The 21,588-nt window shown below is 32.1% G+C and overlaps 2 protein-coding genes across 2 annotated transcripts; both read left to right on the forward strand.

Annotated features, from left to right (window-relative positions):
• Positions 1-989: 989 nt before the first annotated feature.
• Positions 990-8,870, forward strand: LOC132714426 (uncharacterized). Its single transcript, XM_060697314.1, has 2 exons — positions 990-1,108; positions 6,300-8,870. Exons 1-2 carry the CDS (start codon positions 1,092-1,094, stop codon positions 8,032-8,034), a joined length of 1,752 nt encoding a protein of 583 aa, XP_060553297.1. The 5' UTR covers positions 990-1,091; the 3' UTR covers positions 8,035-8,870.
• Positions 8,871-11,754: 2,884 nt separating this feature from the next.
• On the forward strand, positions 11,755-18,230 carry LOC132714424 (uncharacterized). The gene is made up of 3 exons (XM_060697312.1): positions 11,755-12,601; positions 14,237-14,317; positions 14,735-18,230. The coding sequence occupies exons 1-3, from the start codon at positions 12,240-12,242 to the stop codon at positions 14,760-14,762; spliced, it is 471 nt and encodes a 156-aa protein (XP_060553295.1). The 5' UTR covers positions 11,755-12,239; the 3' UTR covers positions 14,763-18,230.
• The last annotated feature ends 3,358 nt before the right edge of the window (positions 18,231-21,588 follow it).

Below are 21,588 nucleotides of genomic sequence, written 5' to 3' on the forward strand. Positions count from 1 at the left end.
TTAGCCAGCGCAGCATTTTCATCTCGGGATGTTTCTGCAAAAAAAATTGTCTCGGCCTGACGGCCTTGCCATTTTTTTAGCAGAAACATCCCTTGATGTCGCCCCAGCCAGTGTTATATCCTCGTAACTAACTCGTTTCATGTACTATGACTATTACGTAGCGTTGTAAACTGCATGTTGTTGCACGGTGTAAGCTGAAAGCGAAACGACGACAACATGCCAATAAAATGGCATTAAGCGCATCCAGGGGTATAAGTTTACATTTTGCCAGAAGTTCTTTCGATCTTATAATTTACTTAGCATGAACTATAAATAACTCACGTGGCCTAAGTAAATTTCTGTATTGTAAATATTTATCAGATTTTACCTGTAACGTTCAGTTTTTTTTACAATGATTGGACAGTCTTTTAATATATGTGGTATATGTCTTTTTCACTATTTTCCAATATCAGTTGTTGGTCAATCACTATTAAAACATTCATTTCATTAAAGAATATATGGTAAATTCAGCTCAACAATGACAAAATGAGCATTATGTCACTTTAAAACGGCTTGTCATATTTCCCCAGGCAAAACACAAAATCATGCCAGCTGTCTAAAATAAGTACATGTAATTGTCGCGCTGTCTGGTGTTCATTATTCTACAAGGATTATATTTCAACGAGTGATTGTCAGTTGGTAAAACTGTTTTTGTAATCGCAGTTTGATTAAAGCTATTCTAAGTGTACAATCATGTACATTTTGTTAGATTTTTACGTTTTTAACGCTCGAATTGGTCTATCATTATAACTTTTATTCCATATTGTGTGCAACAGATCATATAACTTTTATTCCATATTGTGTGCAACAGATCATTTTGTTTACTTAGACAGTGAAATTTGAGAAGGTCAGAGAACTAATAATTTTACTAAAGCGGGTCGATTAGCAACCAAGATCAATATGTAATGCATTGAAATTCAAAAGAATTTTACGTGAAATAGTTACATTATCTGTTGGAAAATAAATGTGCACAAGTCTGAATTTGAAAGATATCGTTTAATCCTAAATGTGTTTGTTTTGGATATTTTCTCAAATGGTGATATTTGATAAAAATGGCGGAACCTTTTAAGTAAGTGAAGGATTTTTTTTAAAGAACAGTACGGAAGATAACATTTTTGTCTGAAACAAATATAAAACCTAATCAATAACTGTAGACATGTTTTCAGTGTATGACATATGTGATCATGATTTTAAACACAATTTTATTTTTAAAATATCAAAGGCAACTTGTTTTTCATAATTTTCTTACGCGCAATTTAAATACGAGGACACAAACAACTAAATACATTTTACATGGATAATCGAAATGTGAAAATTCAGATCATAGTTAGAAATAACTTTGTAGGAATTCATGATTAGGTTCTTACATTCAATTCAAATATTGTTCCGAACACAGTGACTATAATAAATAAAAATAATTTCTCGAAAATTCCAAATAAAGTTTTCGAAAATTTACCAAAATTTAAAAATGTTGGCATTGTTTTAACAGGGCGAGCGTGCTTTTAGCTCACCTGAGATGACTCAGGATCATCGCTGAATGTCTGTTGTCTGCCGTACGTCCACATTTAGTCCGTTAACACTCTAGTGGTGACTTTTTTTGCCTCAATTGTCACCAAACTTGGCCAGGAATGGACCTTTCCGTTTTTTCGTAGCGGAACATTTAGCCACACATTTTCCATTCATTGCAAGGTCAACTGCTCACAAACAGTATCACAAACGTAACCACGTGTTCTTTTGTGCAAACAAGGTCAACCAGTTAGCCAATTTACATAAAACTGTAAACACTGGAAAGGTCCATAACATGGGTCATCTGGGATGAAAACTTGGTCACAGGAATCAAAAATAGAAAAATAAGAACTAAGTCTTACATCCCAAATATTTAAAAAACTTGCTAAGACTCTAGATGCAGCTGTTCAGTCCAATTATTCTACAACATTTATCAGAAATGTTGTTTATATGATTTCTAGCTTAAACATGGTTTAGCTGGGGTCAAAAACTAGGTCACAACCTAAGTAATAGTTATAGTACATGAAACGAGTTAGTTACGAGGATATAACACTGGCTGGGGCGACATCAAGGGGCGTTTCTGCTAAAAAATGGCGAGGCCGTAAGGCCGAGACAATTTTGTTTGCAGAAACATCCCGAGATGTCGCCCCAGCCAATGTTATATCCCCGTAACTAACGAGTTTCATATACTATAACTGTTTTATCGCAATGACATAATGTTTTCTTTTTTTTGTAATAGAAACAAATAAATAAATAAATAAATCGTTAGCTACATTACAGTTATTTATAATAAGGCAGTTTTTCAAGTTGTTTTCGCTGCCGCAAAAAAATATACAAAAGACATCCAAGATTGATTCAAGATTAAAGGGATTTTTTTTCAGTGGAAATAATTCATTCAGCGGATGTACCTTTTGATTAAATGAGAGTAAATTTCATTTCATTAATTATCTTTGTTAATATTTTTCATTGTATTTATAATTTATTTTATATTTTATTTTATTGATTCCATTCTTTTATTTTTTATTTTTTTTTTTGCTACTGGAATGGTCGTTACCACTGCCCCTTTGGAGCCTCTATGAAAAAAACTGTATTGATATATACAAGGTGCGAAAAAAACTCAACCGATATATAACAGTCGAGTTTTTTCCCTATATGAATCAATGAAAAAACTCTACTGCTATATATCAATACAGTTTTAAATTGCTCATTGAAGTGTACTGAGTATAATGGGTTAGTAAGAACAAAGGAAATGTTCCAAACCATGCGATAAATATTGAAAACGTTGTGAACAACCAAGAACTACTGTTTCTGTCAAAATATCTTACAAATTGGTCAAATCATTTCTAGATCATGTTTTGATATTGGTCATCTGCAGTCAAAAATAAGGCCACCTAGTCAAAAATTGGAAAAACCTTGTCCAAATATGGGAAAACGTTGTTGTACAAATATGGAAAAACATTGTTAACACTCTAGAGGCTACTGTTTCTGGAAATTGGTCAGAAAGGTTGTTAAAGTAATTCCTAGCTCAAGTTCGAACCTGCTCAACGAAGGTATAAAAACTAGATAACACAGACCAAATATGTAAACACACCTTATAAACACTATAAAGACTAATGTTTCAGCCCAAATAAACTGGAAATTTATTAAAAAGGTTGCTTAGATGTTTTCTAGCTTAGGTTTGAATTAGGTCAACCTTGAATCATAAACAAGGCTACACAACCCAAATATGAAAAATCTTGTTAACTTTCTAAAGGCTGCTGTCATCGTCCAAATATCCTGGAAATTTATCAGAAAGATTGTTTTTATGACTTCTAGCCACTGTTTAAATATTGGTTTGTGTGGGGTTAAGAACTAGGTCAAAAACCGCCAAAAATTGAAGAAAAAAAACGTTGTGAACAACCTAGACACTACTATAACTATAAAAATACGCTGGAAATTGGAAAGAAAGGCTATTAAGATGATTTCTAGCTTAAGGATGGTTATGGGCTATCTGGGGTCAAAAACAAGGTCACATAGTCCAAATATAGGAAAATCTTGTTAAGACTCTAAAGACTACTGTCTTAGTCAATTTATTTTACAAAATTGGGCAGAAAGGTTATCGAGATGATTTTAGCCTAGTTCAAATATTGGTCCCCTTGGTCAAAAAAACTAGGTGACACAGCCCAAATATAAAAAAACCTTGTAAACACTCAAGAGGCTACTGTTTCGGTCCAAATAGCTTGGAATTAGCGAGGACGTTTGTTTAGATAATTTAAGCTCACGTTTGAAAATGGGTCATTTGAGGTCAAAAACTATATCACGCAGTTAAAATATGGAAAAATTTTGTTAACACTCTACAGTCTAGTGTATTAGTCTACATATACTGAAATTGGTCATTATTCTAATTCAAATATTGGTCATTTGGTGTCAGAAACTAGGTCCCACAGCGCAATTATAGAAAATCCTTGTTAACACTTTAGTGGCTACTGTTTCTGCCCAAAACATATCCTGAAAAAAAGTCAGAAAGGTTGTAAAGATGACTTCTAGCTCTAATGAGTTTGAATATGGGTTATCTCGCTATCTAAAGAAAATATATATATATAAACGTCGTATAATGAAATGGTTTTAAGTATAAAGCACACTCAAATTAAATAAGTTTACTGTATGATATCATTTTATGTAAACTCTTGATTATTATAGAGTTGAGTTATATCTAAAAGTTTAAATACTTATATTGAGAACATTTGAAAAACAAACATTATGTTATTGACGTTTCTTTTATGTTTAGGTTTTATTATGACAAAATGTTTGAATAAATACTACATAACGTCACTGCTTCTCAGTTTATAATAATGTGGGAGATGACATTTATATTCATAAATGGGGGTTTAATCAATGGTGGTTTTCATATTTATTTGAATAAAACCATATAATGCAAGCCTCTTATTCAACGAGTTCAATAATTTTAAAATTGAATATACACGATTATAGTATTCCATTTATTCTAAAATAAGAATCGTTTACATTGAAATAATCATTTTTTTACATGGGCGAGCATATAGTGTAACACTGATATTTAGAGTGGTTTTACGCTATGTTATATATGTACAGCCGTCAATACCGTTTTTACGGAGTTGCAAAGCGGCACGGGTATGTGATAAATATGAATACAATGCTAAAAAATGTAATAGAAACATTAAAGGTTAATTATCATTTAAATATATAAAATCATGAAAAAAGTGAAAAATACATTTGAAAGACCTCTTGATATAAGGTCATATGTCAACATACAAAGATTTAAGTACAAAAGATTCATGTAATGTCTATGTGGAAAAAGATTTATGTTGATAAAATACTTGTTATGAAATACAAAAACTTAATGTTTAATGTGTCATAGATAAAGTAAGCTAGCTTAGATAATATACTATTCTTGAGATAATATACTATTCTTGAGATATGTAATCACGTCCCATGATTGATTTTATCTGGGTCCAATTTGTACAAGATTTTAAATGAGTATAAAAATTGTGAAGTTCAAACACTCAGCAATTTATATAATTGATTATTTTAGAACGGTTAAGTTTAATTGACTGGAGAATATAATGGAAAAGCAAAATTTGGCATAAAAATGGGTGTTATAACAAACACAAGGAATAAACTTTTACTCAATGTCTAGGAACCGAACATTCTTTAAAATAACGTTCCGAATATGCAGATACTTAAAATTCAGCTAGTTTTAGACATTTTTAGGATATACATAAATTTGCCATAATTCATTTCAGTGTATTGATAATTTGAATATGGTGCCTGATTTATGACAAGTTGTATTTTTCTCTAAGGTGCTATGCAAAAATACGAAAGTACGGCAAGTGATCACTTTGTCATATTTTGTCGTATTTTCGTGATTTTCCCTGGCACCCTGCAGAGCGAAAGTACGATAAAATGGTCACATTGTCGAATTTTCATGAGTTTGTCTAGCGCCCCTCGGCCACGGAGCAAAAGTCGAAGACACGAAAATACGACACATTGTCGTATTTTCGCCTGGCGCGACACAGAGCGAAAGTACGACAAAACTGTCACTTTGTGGTATTTTCGTTTTTTTTCGTCTAGCGCCCCTCGGAGCAAAAATTTGAAATGACACAAATCAGCCATCAAATTTGCGGTAAATTTTAGCTTGCATGGTAGAAGTTGTATGTACGAATGAAATTCATTTAATCGTCAACTGATAATCCCCGTTGAAGTGTTTTGTCTTTAAATATTGACAATATCCCAAGCGCAATTGTGCAAAAAGAGAACATCTGAGTCATTTCATGATGAAGTTTCGTTTCTAAAAACGACCTCATGAAAAATCAACAATAATCTAAAAATCTTTAAACTATGATTGGTATTCAAAATCAAGTAACAGTTTGTTTTATAAAATTTAAAAAAGGTCACTTGGATATGAATATTTGAGAGCTTTTAAAAAATTTTGCTTTTCAATAGAAAGGAAAATTAGTTAACCCCGATTAATCAATAGTTTTGTAATATTGCATTTCACTTTACATAAATTTATTTGAATACTGTCAATTAAATCGGGAAATAGAAGAATTATAATGCAGTCGACTAAACATGTATCAACTAGATATCATTATGTGTACTGAAAACAAGCGTTTAATTTTGTAAAGTGCATTATTCAAAGATAAGATTATTAATATGATAAGAAAATGCAATATTGTACCAAAAAAGATCTTATTGTTTGATTAAATTCATTTGCGTTCATTTTCTTTTATTAACAGAGATCTGCAGCTGACGGAAGTAGGTGGTGCATATTTAGATTTCACCGACAATGCAGATTCATTTAAAAAACAAAAACCTGAAAATTTGTGTCAACCATGTTTGAATGAAGGTAATATCGCCAACGGCCACAGTTTTTGCGTAGAGTGTAACGAATACCTTTGCATGGCGTGTATTAGAGCTCATAATAGATTTAGTACAACTAAGTCGCACCATCTGTCAGAGTATAAGTCACAAATGAAGTTCAATAAAAGCGTAAACGCAGGGACGTGTCTTTATCACACAGATAAATATTTAGATCAATTCTGCGTGCAACATGACGAATTTTGTTGCATCTCTTGTTCACACACAAGGCATCGGTCATGTAAACCAAAGCTAGATGTAAATGAAATGTCAATCAAAGTTACAGATGAGGGATTATCCGATATTAAAGAAAGGAAAGAACGGTGTTTAACAAAGATACAAGAGGTGAAAGAAGCATGTACAAATAGCATTGATATGCTAGTCGTTAAGAGAGAAGATGCAATACATTTTCTTGGAACTATACAATCTGATTTGTTTGCTGCGTTCAATAGCCTTCAGCAAAATCATACAGAAGCCATTGAAAGAAAATACAAGGAGATCCGAGGAAAATTAGAAGCTGACTTGAAAACATGCAATGAAATGGAAAACAGTTTAAAAGATGGAGACATACCTTTACAATACAAAGAGAAATCCATGCAGTTTATCAAAATGAAAATGCTATTAAGAGAAATCAGTGTGATAGAAGAGACTGCAAATGCCATCAATGGCGATGTTGAAGCTGAACATTTCAACTTAATGAGAAGTTCTGTTTGCTTGACGATCTTGAAGCAACCGAACGTCCTTGTTGATTTTGCAGACAATGTCCGCATTTATAAAGAAACAGGAACAGCTAACATTCTCCATACAGTTACTTTAGATGCAGATGACGGATTTTATAAAAGTGTATACAAACAACCATCAGATCTGATAGTACCGCTCCAAAAGTCAATACTTGTTTTTGATACAATGAAAAACATGTCACAAATAATAAATTGTCCTGACATTGTATCTTCTGTAGAATCAGTGGAAAAAACATTTTTCGCTGCATTGCCAAATCGAGGTCAAGTCATTTATCCCACAGAGAATACAAAAACGCAACTTGTACTACAAACTAACGAGCCATGCATAGGAATTGTAAAATCCTCTAACGATTTCTATGTCACTGTTGTTTCTGGAATGCACGGTCAGTTACGGAAATATACAGGTACAGGAAAATTAGATGATGTACTGAAATCAAATGAAAGCGGCAAGCATATTTTTACCAAAAATATTGGGGAAGTTAAACTATCAAAAAATGAAAAGAATGTATATGTTGTTGATTCGACTACTGGTATTGTCATAGTTTCTGCCAAACAATTCAATGTTATGAAAATCGTTTCAAATGCTAGATCACCAAAAAGCATCGCTTTGATAGAGGCTGAAGGGATGTTTATTTTGCATTCAAACGGTGAGGTCTCCCAAACGATTGATGAGGGTAGTACGTTCAATACCATTATCGAAGGAGAAACAATTGAAGAATCCCAAAGAATATCACGGAAACGTTCCAAACATAACAGACCTTCAAAACAAAAGAGATATTATTCAATATGTTGGGATGGATTCACTTCTCTATATGTGATATATTCACATGAACTCAGTTTGAATATACGGAAGCATCAACTGTCATCGATGTAGGTTATGAAGTACATTGTATTGCGTATTCATTGATTGATAGAAGTTGAATGTTCCTATCAAATTATATTTTCATGCAATGTAAAAGATTATGTCAGAAATTTCCTTTTGCACGAGTCATACTATTGGCTGTCGTTAATATTTGATTTAATGCTATTTGTTTAAAACAAAAAAAAATCATTACTCTTATATAGGTTTATTTAATAAATTGTGTATTGTTCTAACATATGTGTACAAAATGGATAAAAATATCAATTATGTCAAACAAATACATGTATATGAATGTATTACAAGAAATATATATTGAACATTAATAAGTATATACTATTTTTGTATGTTCCATATATTAAATTATCTAAAATAGAAAATCTCTATGCATTGATTTTTGGGCGCTTGTAGGTGATTTTCTTGTTGCTCTGTCTTCCTTTAAGGCAAGAGTACTTCGGTGATGGTCATTAGGCTTACCTTTTTGTACATATTTACACTATCATTTATGTGTTTTATTTATTTCGTCTAATGTAACCATTGCCATAGTTAGAATTTAACTTGGCGAGGATTAATTTTATTAACACTTTCGTGTCATTTAGGTACATATTGGGGCTAAGAGTCAGGTTTGGCGCACCTAAACCGGTTTAAACTACCCAGTGGTTTAACTATACCACTGACCGTTCCAAGGCGATACCCGTCTGTGTTCCTTCACGTGTTTTTCGTGTCTGTATTGTTACTTGTTTTGAATGTTTACATGTTTTGTGATGTCTGTTTTGTTGAATTGTCGTTGACGGTAGGTATTTTCTCGACTCCCCTCTCCCATTTTTACCCCTGCCCCTTTTCACCCTTACAGCCCTTTAATTCCCACATGGTCTCGTTTTGAGTTTTGTTATTTCACACAATACACCCTTGTGTCCACTCCCAGTTTTGGTTTGCTGGCTTCTGGGTGCCCTTCTTAGATGTGTCAGGGGCTGCGTCCTTTAAACGTTGCCTTTGCCTTGTTGATCTTTAATCTTTTTTTTTAATTCCAAATACCTATTGATTTGTTTTTTCAAAGTATTCCATATAAAGAAATTCTTGTGTTGGTTTTTTTTCTAATCAAGAAAGTCAATAAAAACGGGCCCACATTGTATCATTTGCCAAGGGTTATATAAAATACCTCTTGTATATGATATGTACATAGTTTTATGTTGCTGGTCCATCCGGTTAGACAATATCATTATAATCTGCTTAAGGCAAATGGGATGAAATTTACACCATTTTATTTTCATAAAAAAGTAAGTAGAAGACATTTTAGTTTTGCATTCATTTATCTCAAAGGATAAAAGCGTTTCATTTCATTGCTTTATGTAGTTAATTAACAGTGAGCACATTAATTTTGAATTCAATAAAACATACAAAATCTCAACGTGTTTTAATTTTTCAGTCCATCTTGCCAGTGTTTGGAAAATAATGTTTACGCTAAATTCTGAATTATGTCATATCAGTAATGGGTCACTTGCGGGAAAATTACTGGTTTGTCATCCAAGAAAGCCAGTTAGGTGGTTCGACCGCCGAGATGTGACCAATAACAGCACTACAAAGGCGATGCAATATGTGTCTGAATACAAATTTATTTTAAGCAAATTCAAAAATATTTTTAATTCAGAGAGAAGACCCATTCATAACACTTATTCGGAACATGTTTTATTTCAAATATCAATATAATAGTTAGTAAATTTATATATTGATACATATCAAAGAGCTATGCTCTTGTCACATGAACACTAAGAGATGCATATATACGCTACGATTAGAGTAAATGTATATATTTAGAGTACATGTATATACATGTATACTAAATGAAAAATATCAACAACAACAACAACAACAACAAAAAATAATGTTATTTTTTAATTTATAAAGATTTTAAGAAACCTACTCATAATATCATACCAGCAATTCAAAAGCACAAAACATTATGCCTAAAAATACAGAAATCAAAATGCATTGCTCATGATTTGTACAAAAGTAATAATTTTACTTTTATAAAGTCAGCAAAGTGATGCTACATGCTAAATATCTATGTTCTATGTACAGGAATATAAACTGAGACATCCCGGGCGGATCCATTTTATAACACCAGTGTTATCTAGGTAATAATACATGCAAAATAACCACCTTATATAAGAATGCATACATGTAAACTCATGCAAATATTGTTTTCTATCTAAGTGACCCCTATGACAAGGTCTATATTGACCCAAGGAACATGATTTACAGGTTGTCAAGACAACTCCATTTCTTATTTAATTATTTAAAAAAACTGATATTTTATATGTATCAAATACAACTTGTTATTTTGTGTATTTACATATTTTTAGTTTCATCAGTTTTATTTAATAAGACTTCTTATTTCAAAAAAAAAATCTTAAACACCTATAACCTCCTCAATAATTTTAAGTGTAAAAATTTAAAGTTTGATAAGAACATAATCAATTAATAGATTTTGGGAAACAAAGGGAGATAACATGCATATTTATAGAGTGGAAACATATTAATAAATTTATACATTTTAATCTCCCTTTTGCAAGCGTATATAAGAATTTTAAATGAGTCAGTTAACCTTGATCGTTACTGGAGGAAGTCCAAACCTGCGCTATGCACTTTTTCTCAATAAATCGTACCCGTATTTTTTAAATAACATTGGTTAAGAATTAATATTAAAATTTCATTTAGATTAAAATCAATAAACGCCATTTCAATGCTGTAAAACAATACAAATCGAGAAAAAACAGTGTTTCTAAGTGGCTTCATATCCGTGTACACGATTATGCAAGTACTGGACATTTGAATTAAAATACACTGCTAAAACAAAGAAAGAGTCTGAAACAATGGCATCAGTAGGGATCGAACCACAGACCTGTCACATATTAGGCAATAATTTGACCAACTGTGCTATTGCGGATGTAACGAAGACCTTAATAATAAGCTGGCGCGACATTTTAAACATTTGTTATATCCTCCATATTAATTCTTGTATACTACACGGACAAAACCGAAGTTGAATCGAATATTTAAATGGTCAATAAAATCAGACTATATCATCATTTCTATCTTGTATAAAGGTTGACATGGCAATCGTGGTCACTGAGTCATGAATAATAACATGTATAATCCTTATCAGTCAGCAATTTGTCGGTTGATGTTCATTTCTAATATGGAATTTGAATGTAAGACATGAACTGAATCGTATATCTATTACCGAAAACAAGAATAATTTACCTCCAAAGATCGGCATCATATTTAAATGGAACAAAGATACATATAATAAGCGATCAAGTCTAACACTTTTGTCATCGTTGTATTGAAAATTCTATGTATCAGTTGTGCTTTAATTTTCTCGTCACAATATAAATAACAATAACAACAACAAAAAGAAATTACAGATTGGTCATTTATACGTTGAATAATATTGCATTCCTTCCTTTTACGACAACAAATGCACTAAAAAGAAAAGTAACGTAATTCTACCAGGTTAATGGAAAATGCGTTTCATGTCAGTTACGCGTTAGATATCACAAACTTATTTCAACGAGTCCACAAGATTATATTAAAGTGGCTCATATTGCGATTCATAAAAGTGTATACTGTAGTCCGTTGAGAGACCTAATTTTTCAACAAACTAAAACAGTGACATGAAAGTTAAAACTTTTCTCGCAGTTTACTTAAAAACTGTACAAAATACAGTTCATATTGGTATAAATTCTTTACGCTAAAGTTGTCATTTACCATTTTCTAATATTACTCTGTCTCAAGGTCGTGCATTCTTTTCTGCACTTTACGGGTCCTTCACCTTTGATATATCCCAGCGGCGGCGTGTTCTTAAGCTGTAAACCATTGACATTTTAAATATCGTATATCAAGGTGTCGTTTATTTTATAAATGATTACTCGATGTTTTATTAACTTGTCAATGAACAACTGATAATTTATAAAAAAAAAAACGCATCGTTTGATAAAATGTTTGATCAACACGAAAAGGGCTAAACAGTAATATCTTAAATCTTATTTTTATCTCTTTATAGATGTTTTATGAATGATAGATTATAAACATGTCATATGATATAATGAAAACATTATCAAGATAATAACCTAATTTTCAGGAAGTGATACTTAAAGAAATTTTAAACTGTCAGAGTTGGAAGTAACCTCTTTATGCGAAATCCATGAAAGACAATAATGGGAACTTTGTCTTCAGTCAGAATGACTGGTAAATGCACCGATTTAAAATCGGTATCGGAATTAAGTGTAAGAGGGACGGAAATTAGTGACGATTTCTTAAGCGTTGCTTGCGGAAGTGGGGTTTTTGAATCATTCGCAGCGTCTATATTTACAGGGGATCGTGATAACACTGTTCAAGATTTGTGTGCTATTTGTTATGGTCATCCTCAAAGAATGATTTCATTTGCAACATATTTTTGCAAGCAATGCGGTCTTCTGGGACGTTTCATGTGTGAAAATTGTTTACATTACCATAACAAGTTTACAAAGCATGCAGACGTAAGGTCATTGAAAGTTGCTGGAGCTAAAGCCAATAGCTTGTAAGTGAACATTTAAAAATTTCTGTTTGTTTGAAAAGGATCTAAATATATTCGAAAATAAATTTATATAAAGTTGCAGGTCCAATTGCTGTATATTTTAGCTATAGATAGATTTGATAAATAATACGGCCACACATTAACGGTTTTCGGCTCGGGGTGGGGGGGGGGGGCGTGGAGTGTTATTTGCGCTGTCCAGTTCAGTCCCTGGACAGACTCAATCAAACCGAGCCTGCAACAATTAAAATTATGCCGTATTGGACTTTATTTAAGGATTCTTTTTCTCTCTAGTTACACGTTCTTTAGGATTCTGTTTTCTATACTATATATATATGTATGTATTTTCAAACATTTGTACATCGATATATATCTTATCAAATTTATAAAACAGTGAAGAGCTGACAAAGAGCCCTGTAAGGAGTTTTTTAAACGCCACAATTATTCTATAGAATTTCACTTTAGTTCATGCAATACCATTATAACTAAATGAAGTACATGTATACATTAAAACGTTGATATAGAATTACCTAAATCAAGAGTGGTTTCGAAATCATATACTTACTTTCAAGATATGTTACTTCTTTTCATTTAATAAAATAAATTCTTACGTTACTTGCTAGCTAAGTATTGATTTCTTTCATAATCATCGTTTAAACAAAACATAAATCCCCAAGATGGATATCTTTAAAGTGTACCAAGGTTATACATGATAGATTCTCAAGATAACACTCACCTAGCAAAATTTTAGGTTAAGCATTATAATTACTTTTCTATCATAAGTATTACATGTATATTGTTTTTACTTGTTCAATACCACAATTTATATGAAAAATAAATAGATCATATATTCTAAAGTTGGTACATGTACATATATAATTTGTCTCGACAAATTGTTAGCTTTAAGTTTAACGGAATACCTTTATAAAACAGTATGATATTACATAATTGTTTTCATTCAAGAATAAGAGGAGGAATTTGAAAAAAAACCATCTTACTGTTACTTTTCAATATTCTTTATATATTGTATTTATCGTACATGTATATTTTACAAAAAATATTGTACCTTCTAAAATTACCTATGTTATAATATTTTGAAATAAAAGTTTTGAATATATCTAAAAGTTTTAACATTAAAAAAACTGATCTAAGAGATATCGTCTCGTTTGAAACAATATGACCTTAAACTATTACAGTATATTAACAATAGGTTCTTATTGCTTACATAAAATTATAGCAAATTATCTTTACAAAATGTAAACATTTGGTTTTATCTTGTTTTGTATAATATTGTCGAGATTGAATTTCAAAATGTCATGAATAAAGAAATTCATCATTATCGTATTTTCTTTCAGAAGAGTTGACAAGGGGCACCTGTATACTTTAGAAAAGGACAAGTATAACTTTGAAGGCAATTATACCCAAACATAAGACTGTATATAATGAAAAAGTATTATGGAAACCACGTCAATGGCGTAAACGTTAATAAAATAAAGGACGTCTAATGATGAATGAAATCTAATGAACTAAAAGAACGACTCTATTAAGTAGAAAAGTACTGTATACTGATATATACATATATATTTTATGTATATATATATATTTGAAATGATTCAACTGAAATTTGAAGATATTTTTCAGTGACAAATATACAGAATCGACTGACATCGAAAATGAAAACAGGGAATTACAGAAAGAAGTTAAGGACTTGAGGAAACACATGTTAGTATTACAGCATCAGTATCACAGATAATATATTTGATCAATATGAAGTATGATTTGGTCATTGAAAGCAATAAAAGAAGGTTGATGAAGAAAACATATTCGTATGGAACAGATTTTAAAATCGTAATACAAATGTAAAACGCTGTAAGCAACACTTTATGATAAATCTAATAAACCCTTTTCGGCTTTAACCTTTTTGCCTTATCTTGAAAGTGAGTAGACATGACAAAAATGTACAAACTATTTATGTCAGAAGAAAAAAGTGGTATTTCAGTTAAACTTGTCACGTCACTAAATTATCAACAGGAACTTAAGGTGGCAAATAGTGCAATGTGGTGCATCCACTACCAATGTCATTGAACACATTTCCTATTTAATAAGAAATGTTTTTAAAGATATGTTGTTACTTTTCAGAAAGAAATTAGAAAAACGTCTTCAATGAACAAATATAGAATTAAAATAACTGAGCTTCAAGCTTCAGGCAAGTCATATATTTTTCACATTCATGCTCATGGTAAGACATTTGTTCGATTTATACGAAGCAAATGAACTTCAAGAAATCAGGGAGATGCGATTAGAAAAACATGGTTTTATTAATGTGACTAAATGATTTCGAATTACTAGAGTCTATACATCTCTAAGCACCAGCAGGTTGGGTGGTTGTGGACCCTGGTGTTGCTTAGAGTTTGTAACACTCGATGTTAGCTAAAACATCTTTGTTGTTATGATCTGATCTAAATTGTGTTGGTGCGGGGTAAAACCAACAAAACGAACAGTTAACAGAAAACAACAATAATTTTGAAGTAAGTGTTTATTGTAATATACTTTGTTTATATAAGAAACCACGCATATATATCTTTAAGGTGGAACGCGACACTTTGCGAACTTTCGAGAAGCGTCTTGAAAATTGGCATGCAAAAACATGACCATATTTCTGATTGGGTTCCGTTGATTTCATTTCAATAGTTTCAGTCAATTTTTGTACACACGGCGTCAAAGTTGACCATCAAAGCCCGTTTTTGAACATGACGTCGTTGCGTATCCTTGGCAACTGTTACAGGTATTTCAACGCCATTGGCGGACAAAATATCTTAAATTCTACAGCATCCGACGGAAATTATTTTTTCCTTTAAGCTGATATAAAGTTTATCGTTTTACGCCGAAAAATGTTTGCAAAATGGAAAGAAAATTGTGAATTTTGTGTAAAATTTGACGTTCAGTTTAGCCGCAATTTTCGGCTTTAAAGCGGCTTATTTAAAAATTCCTGAAATAAATTTTTGATTTTTTTCCTTAAATGTACTTAAAAATGTAAAATTGGTCAAAATAACTAAAAAAAAATAGGGGGTCACAGACTCAAATTTTTCGGTACACGTGATTTCATTTCCCCCACCCCTTGAATAATTTTGGAACGAAATTCGACGTATGTAGATACGTTTCAGACTTCAAAGTGCGGCAATAATGTTCAGCTTATCAGGAGAATTGTTCAAGAGCTTTACTAATACATATGAAACAACAACAACAATGTTCCTTTGCAAATGCTTAAAATTTAAAACGAGACCTGGCGATGAAAAAGCATACGTGTATTTATATTTAAAATCTTAGCCTGGGATTTAGGCGTTGATATTTTTGCTTATTCATAACATACGCGCTATTTTTTACGAGCACGTCGCAATTTCTGATTGATATATACTCGATTTTCTGAACAGAAGCAAAGACTGGAACCCAGACTAGTAAAGTCTAAATACAGGAACATTCCAATATAACGTGAAACCATTGAGCAAAAAGGAACTGTCAGCAGTGAACGAAACTTGCTAGATATGTAACAACAATTGTCTAACTATCATGGGCTTATCAAGTGCAATTTTATTGAATTTATTATCGCCTTTCCATTTTGTGACGTTTATGTTTGCTGAAAAAAATGTACGAAAAACAAAAAAAAATCTTTTTGTTTTTTTAACATGATTAATAACTGCACATGGAATTGTAAACAGACGAATGTACAGAAAATGACGTCAGGCGTTCAACGGCAACACGTACGCTGCGCAAACAAGTACAGCGGAGAGTTATTATTGCGGTGTAGCTTTTTGATATTGTAATACATTAAAATTAATAAAACTAAATCAAGAAATATGCCATAAGGAACAACAAACAACTATATATATGTTTATGTAACTTTAGAAATTTACGGAAATTCGATCATAAATTCATACATGTGTAAGTAGACTACAAAAAATTCTGCAAAGCTATACATTTTGCATTACCCACACTATGAGTGATATACTGTGAGTGATATGTATTTTATTTCACCTATTAAAAACCAGAATTTGAATTTCATTTGTAAGCAAAAACTATTACAACAATTTGACAGAGTTTATGCTAAATAACTGTGCGAAATATTGACAAATTAAAATATACGGTTCATAAATGAAATTTAGTCAATTATATTAGCGTGAAGCAACAGTCATGTTTGAAACGTTAGCTCAGTAGGTGTGGATAACAGATGTAGCACGTTCGATTCTACAAGTAAATAAACATCTTTAATACTTTTTTTCTCGTTTTGCTTATCATTTTAGAATATCATAATGTTAAAAATAACGTTTAATTGAGAATTCACTATACACGCTGTATTAAAAACATAACTTTCAAATCGGCATTTGTTTGTTTGTTTCATTTTACGCCTTTTCCCAACAGTATTTCAGTCATATAGGCGGGTAGTTCTCAACCATCGTTCCTGGTGAGTTACACCAGTACTAGACTACCTTCCTCCGCGCTAAACTACCAAAGCATCTCCCGGGGATCGAATCCACGCCAGAGAGGTTACTTGATTAGAAGTCATCGACCTTTGCAAACATTCATTATTCACTGTATAGCCAAATTTATGGTAGAATTAATTTGAACAGGAAAACTTAAAAACAGTATTTTAAACATGAAATATAATAAAACGCTGTAAATACACGTCTGCAGATGTTTAGCAGAACAGGATGGGCTAGATACTGCACAAAGGAGTGTTGCGATGTAAATCTTTATACATAATAAAGATATTTAAATATATATTGTCATTTTGTATCAGTACATTCTACGGGCACTGTCGAGGATCTGGCGATGTTTTATATGTTCTGTTCACTGACCATTTAATCAGTATGCAATTGACATGTTAATGAAACCGGGAAATATTACATTTTACTCAAAGTTTTACTGTTTAAAAATGTTATTCTGACAAATGTCAGATCAGACTATTATTTCTTTCCTCTTGTAGAAAGTGGGTCATTCTGAATTACATCCTTATTCTCTTTTTTATATACAAAATGTATATTTACAAGAAAAAAAATCATATTTTGGTAATATCTGACCTTGTAATTAACAAAATACGTATTTAAGTAAATACAAACATCATACAAAGTTCCCGTATATTACGAGTGTACGGATGACGGTATATTAGTCATATACGAATTGCATGATATACGGTCCCGTACATCTAAGTATTCAAATTTCACTTATTTTTGCCTATCAATAATATTCGGAATTCCGTATCCTTTATTGTATCCATATATTTTCCGAAGTGGTCATAATGGCGTAAAATTCCGTTTATAGCGGGATTTTGACAAAGGGCGATCGTTTTAATGACATAAAAATTACAAACGCCCCGTGATAGCGTGACTTTTATCCGAAGGGGTTGGGGAAATATAATCACATGTACCGAAAAAATTGAGTCGGTGACCCCCTATTTTGTTTTAGTCATTTAGACTAAGTATACATTTTAAAGTACGTTAAAAGAAACAAGAGGGCCATGATGGCCCTAGATCGCTCACCTGACTTATCAAACTAATCCAAACAATTACCTAGACAAGCATTCTGACCAAGTCTCATGACAGGCGAGTCAAAAATGTGACCACTACAGTGTTATCCAATATTTGAGCAGTGCAACCTAGTTTTTTACCCAGGTGACACATATTCAAACGTGACCTAGAAATCATCAAAACAAACTTTCAGACCAATTTCCAGGATACTTGGATCAAAACAGTAGCAACTAGAGTGTTAACAAGATTTTTCTATTTTAAGCTCCGGTGACCTAGTTTCACATGCGATTTCAAACTCATCCAAGCAAGTACCTAGACAAGCATCCTGACCAAGTTTGATAATAATTGAGTCGAAAATGTGACCACTAGAATGTTAACAAGGTTTTTCCATATTTGGGCGGTGTGACCTAGTTTTTCATCCAAGATGACCCATGTTCGATCCTGACTTAGAAATCATCAAAACAAACTTTCAGACCAATTAACAGAATATTTGGATCACAACAGTAGCCACTAGAGTGTTAACAAGATTTTTCTATTTTTACCTCCTGTGACCTAGTTTTTCATCCGAAATGTCCCATGTTCGATTTATTCCCAGCAATGACCTAGACAAGTTTCCTGACCAAGTCTGATGACAATTGAGTCAAAATTGTGACCACTAGAGTGTTAACAAGGTTTTTCTATTTTTAGCTCCGGTGACCTACTTTTTCATCCGAGATGGCCCATGTTCAAACTCATCCGCGCTATCACCTAGACAAACATCCTGACCAAGTTTGATTATGATTGAGGCAAAATTGTGACCTCTAGAGTGTTAACATGGTTTTTCTATTTTTAGCTCCGGTGACCTAGTTTTTCATTCGAGATGACCCATGTTTGAACTCATCCGAGCTTTCACCTAGACAAGCATCTTGACCAGGTTTGATGATGACTGATGCAAAAATGTGACCACTAGAGTGTTAACAAGGTTTTTCTATTTTTAGCTCTTGTGACCTAGTTTCTCATCCGAGATGACCCATGTTCAAACTCATCCGAGCTATCAACTAGATAAGCATCCTGACAAAGTTTGATGATGATTGATGCAAAAATGTGACCGCTAGAGTGTTAACAAGGTTTTTCTAATTTTAGCTCCGGTGATCAACTTTTTCATCCGAGATGTCCCATGTTCGAACTCATCCGAGCAATCACCTAGACAAACATCCTGACCAAGTTTGATGATGATTGATGCAAAAATGTGACCTCTAGAGTGTTAACAAGGTTTTTCTATTTTTAGCTCTTGTGACCTAGTTTCTCATCCGAGATGACCCATGTTCGAACTCATCCGAGCTATCAACTAGATAAGCATCCTGACCTAGTTTGATGATGATTGAGGCAAAAATGCGACCGCTAAAGTGTTAACAACTAAATGTGAACGGACGACGGACGACGGACAATCATCGATCCTAAAAGCTCACCCTGAGCATGATCAGGTGAGCTAAAAAATCAAAATTTATTTCAGGAATAAGCCGCTTTAAAGCCGAAAATTGCGGCTAAACTGAACGTCAAGTTTTACACAAAATTGACAATTTTCTTTCCATTTTGCAAACATTTTTCGGCGTAAAACGATAAATTTTATATCAGCTTAAAGGAAAAAAATAATTTCCGTCGGATGCTGTAGAGTATAAGATATTTTGTCCGCCAATGGCGTTGAAATACCTGTAACAGTTGCAAAGGATACGAAACGACGTCATGTTCAAAAACGGACTTTGATGGTTAACTTTGACGCCGTGTGTACAAAAATTGGCTGAAACTATTGAAATAAAATCAACGGAACCTTATCAGAATATGGTCAACTTTTTGCATGCCAATTTTTAAGACGCTTCTCGAAAGTTCGCAAAGTGTCGCGTTCTACCTTAACTTTGAAAAATTCTCCATTTTAAGTAAAAGGCAAACAAATGACAAAGATGAATCTTAAATGTATGTAAAGATCTTTTTGTACGCTATAAACATAATAACCTATTTCATACAGTTGACAGAAGGAAAATAGAAGCCTAAAGAAAGAACATACGAACAAGTCCTGGATTTCATTCAAAGTTAAACGGAAAATATACACTAAATCAGAAGTTGGAGTTATTTTATACATGTTATATATTACATCTCTGATGAATAAGTTTATCTGACGCATATACAATTTCAGAGAAATAATATTCACTTTGGCAGTTTTTTTAAAACTTGAAATGCTTCTTGTACAGAAACTTTGATAAATCATTTTTCTACAGGATAGGGGTGCGTTCTTATATATATCACCTTACAGGATATTTGATACCACTTAATGGTGTAGCAATTTTTAGCTTTGATCAGTTTTGGTTTAAAAGTCAAAACGTAAAATTGGAGGAAAAGAATATACTGTATAGAAATGATTTACTTTTTTTCAAGATTTTCTCTGTTATTTTATTCATTTTTGTGTATGTTTTAATAACTTAAATTTGTTTACTTTTTATAATTCAAGTTAGGTGATCACGTGAGATTTGTTTAAGATAACATTTGTTCACCACTAAAGGCTGTGCCCACGACATAAAGGTATTTTGTAATTGTTTGCTTTAACTTTCAATATTTAAAAGAAAATATCAAAGACCATGTACCAAGCAAATATTTGCCAATTTCAACTGTACATATTTTTTCCAATGAATGAAACTCTTGTACTTTCCCGATATGCTTTGTGACATATTTTTACCGCATATTTTCACCTAGAAAATATGCTGCCGTCATAACGGAAAAGTGAAAGAGAAAGTAATGTACTGTGGGAATTAGCAAATACTTGCCTTGATTATGGTATTTTTTGTTTATTAAAATATTGAAAGACAAAAACGAGAATTTAGAAAAAACCATTTTAAATCATGGGTATGACCATTAGTGGTGACTTAATCTTACCGTAAACAAATGGCATGTGGTCACCTACCCTGTAAGTTGACATCTAAAATGAATTACAGCAAGAAGAGTACAGTTTTCAGCTTTTTATATGGCATAATTATGCTTATACAGTAGGATGTTTACAATATTTCTTTTTTATATACCGTTTTAACATAGATACGATATTATCAATACTAGAAGATAATTAGATTTTCATTTTGTTCTATTACATATAAATATCTCGTTAAATGTCCCCATGACATGTGCAATTGTTCATCTTTTAAAAACGTTATACATGTATAATAATTATAGATATAATTACTTATTAATAAAATGTTAAACTGAAAATCACGTGTCAGCTTTATTCAACATGTGTTTAATTGCAAATTCAGTTGTTTTTATTACACAAACCTGTTTTCTTTAAAATGTAGTAGAAAATATAGAGATTTAATCATTACTATTTGGGAAACTGGCTAGTATGTCTACAAAAGTCACCACCAATAATTTAAGGCGTATACAAGGGTTAAACATAGGTAAACATCTGTTTAAGTTAATGTCATTTTCAGGGCGGAAAACTTTTACATAACT

The sequence above is a fragment of the Ruditapes philippinarum genome, unplaced genomic scaffold (assembly GCF_026571515.1).
Source record: "Ruditapes philippinarum isolate M1 unplaced genomic scaffold, ASM2657151v2 ctg5779_1_1_1_1, whole genome shotgun sequence".
Taxonomy (NCBI): domain Eukaryota; kingdom Metazoa; phylum Mollusca; class Bivalvia; order Venerida; family Veneridae; genus Ruditapes; species Ruditapes philippinarum.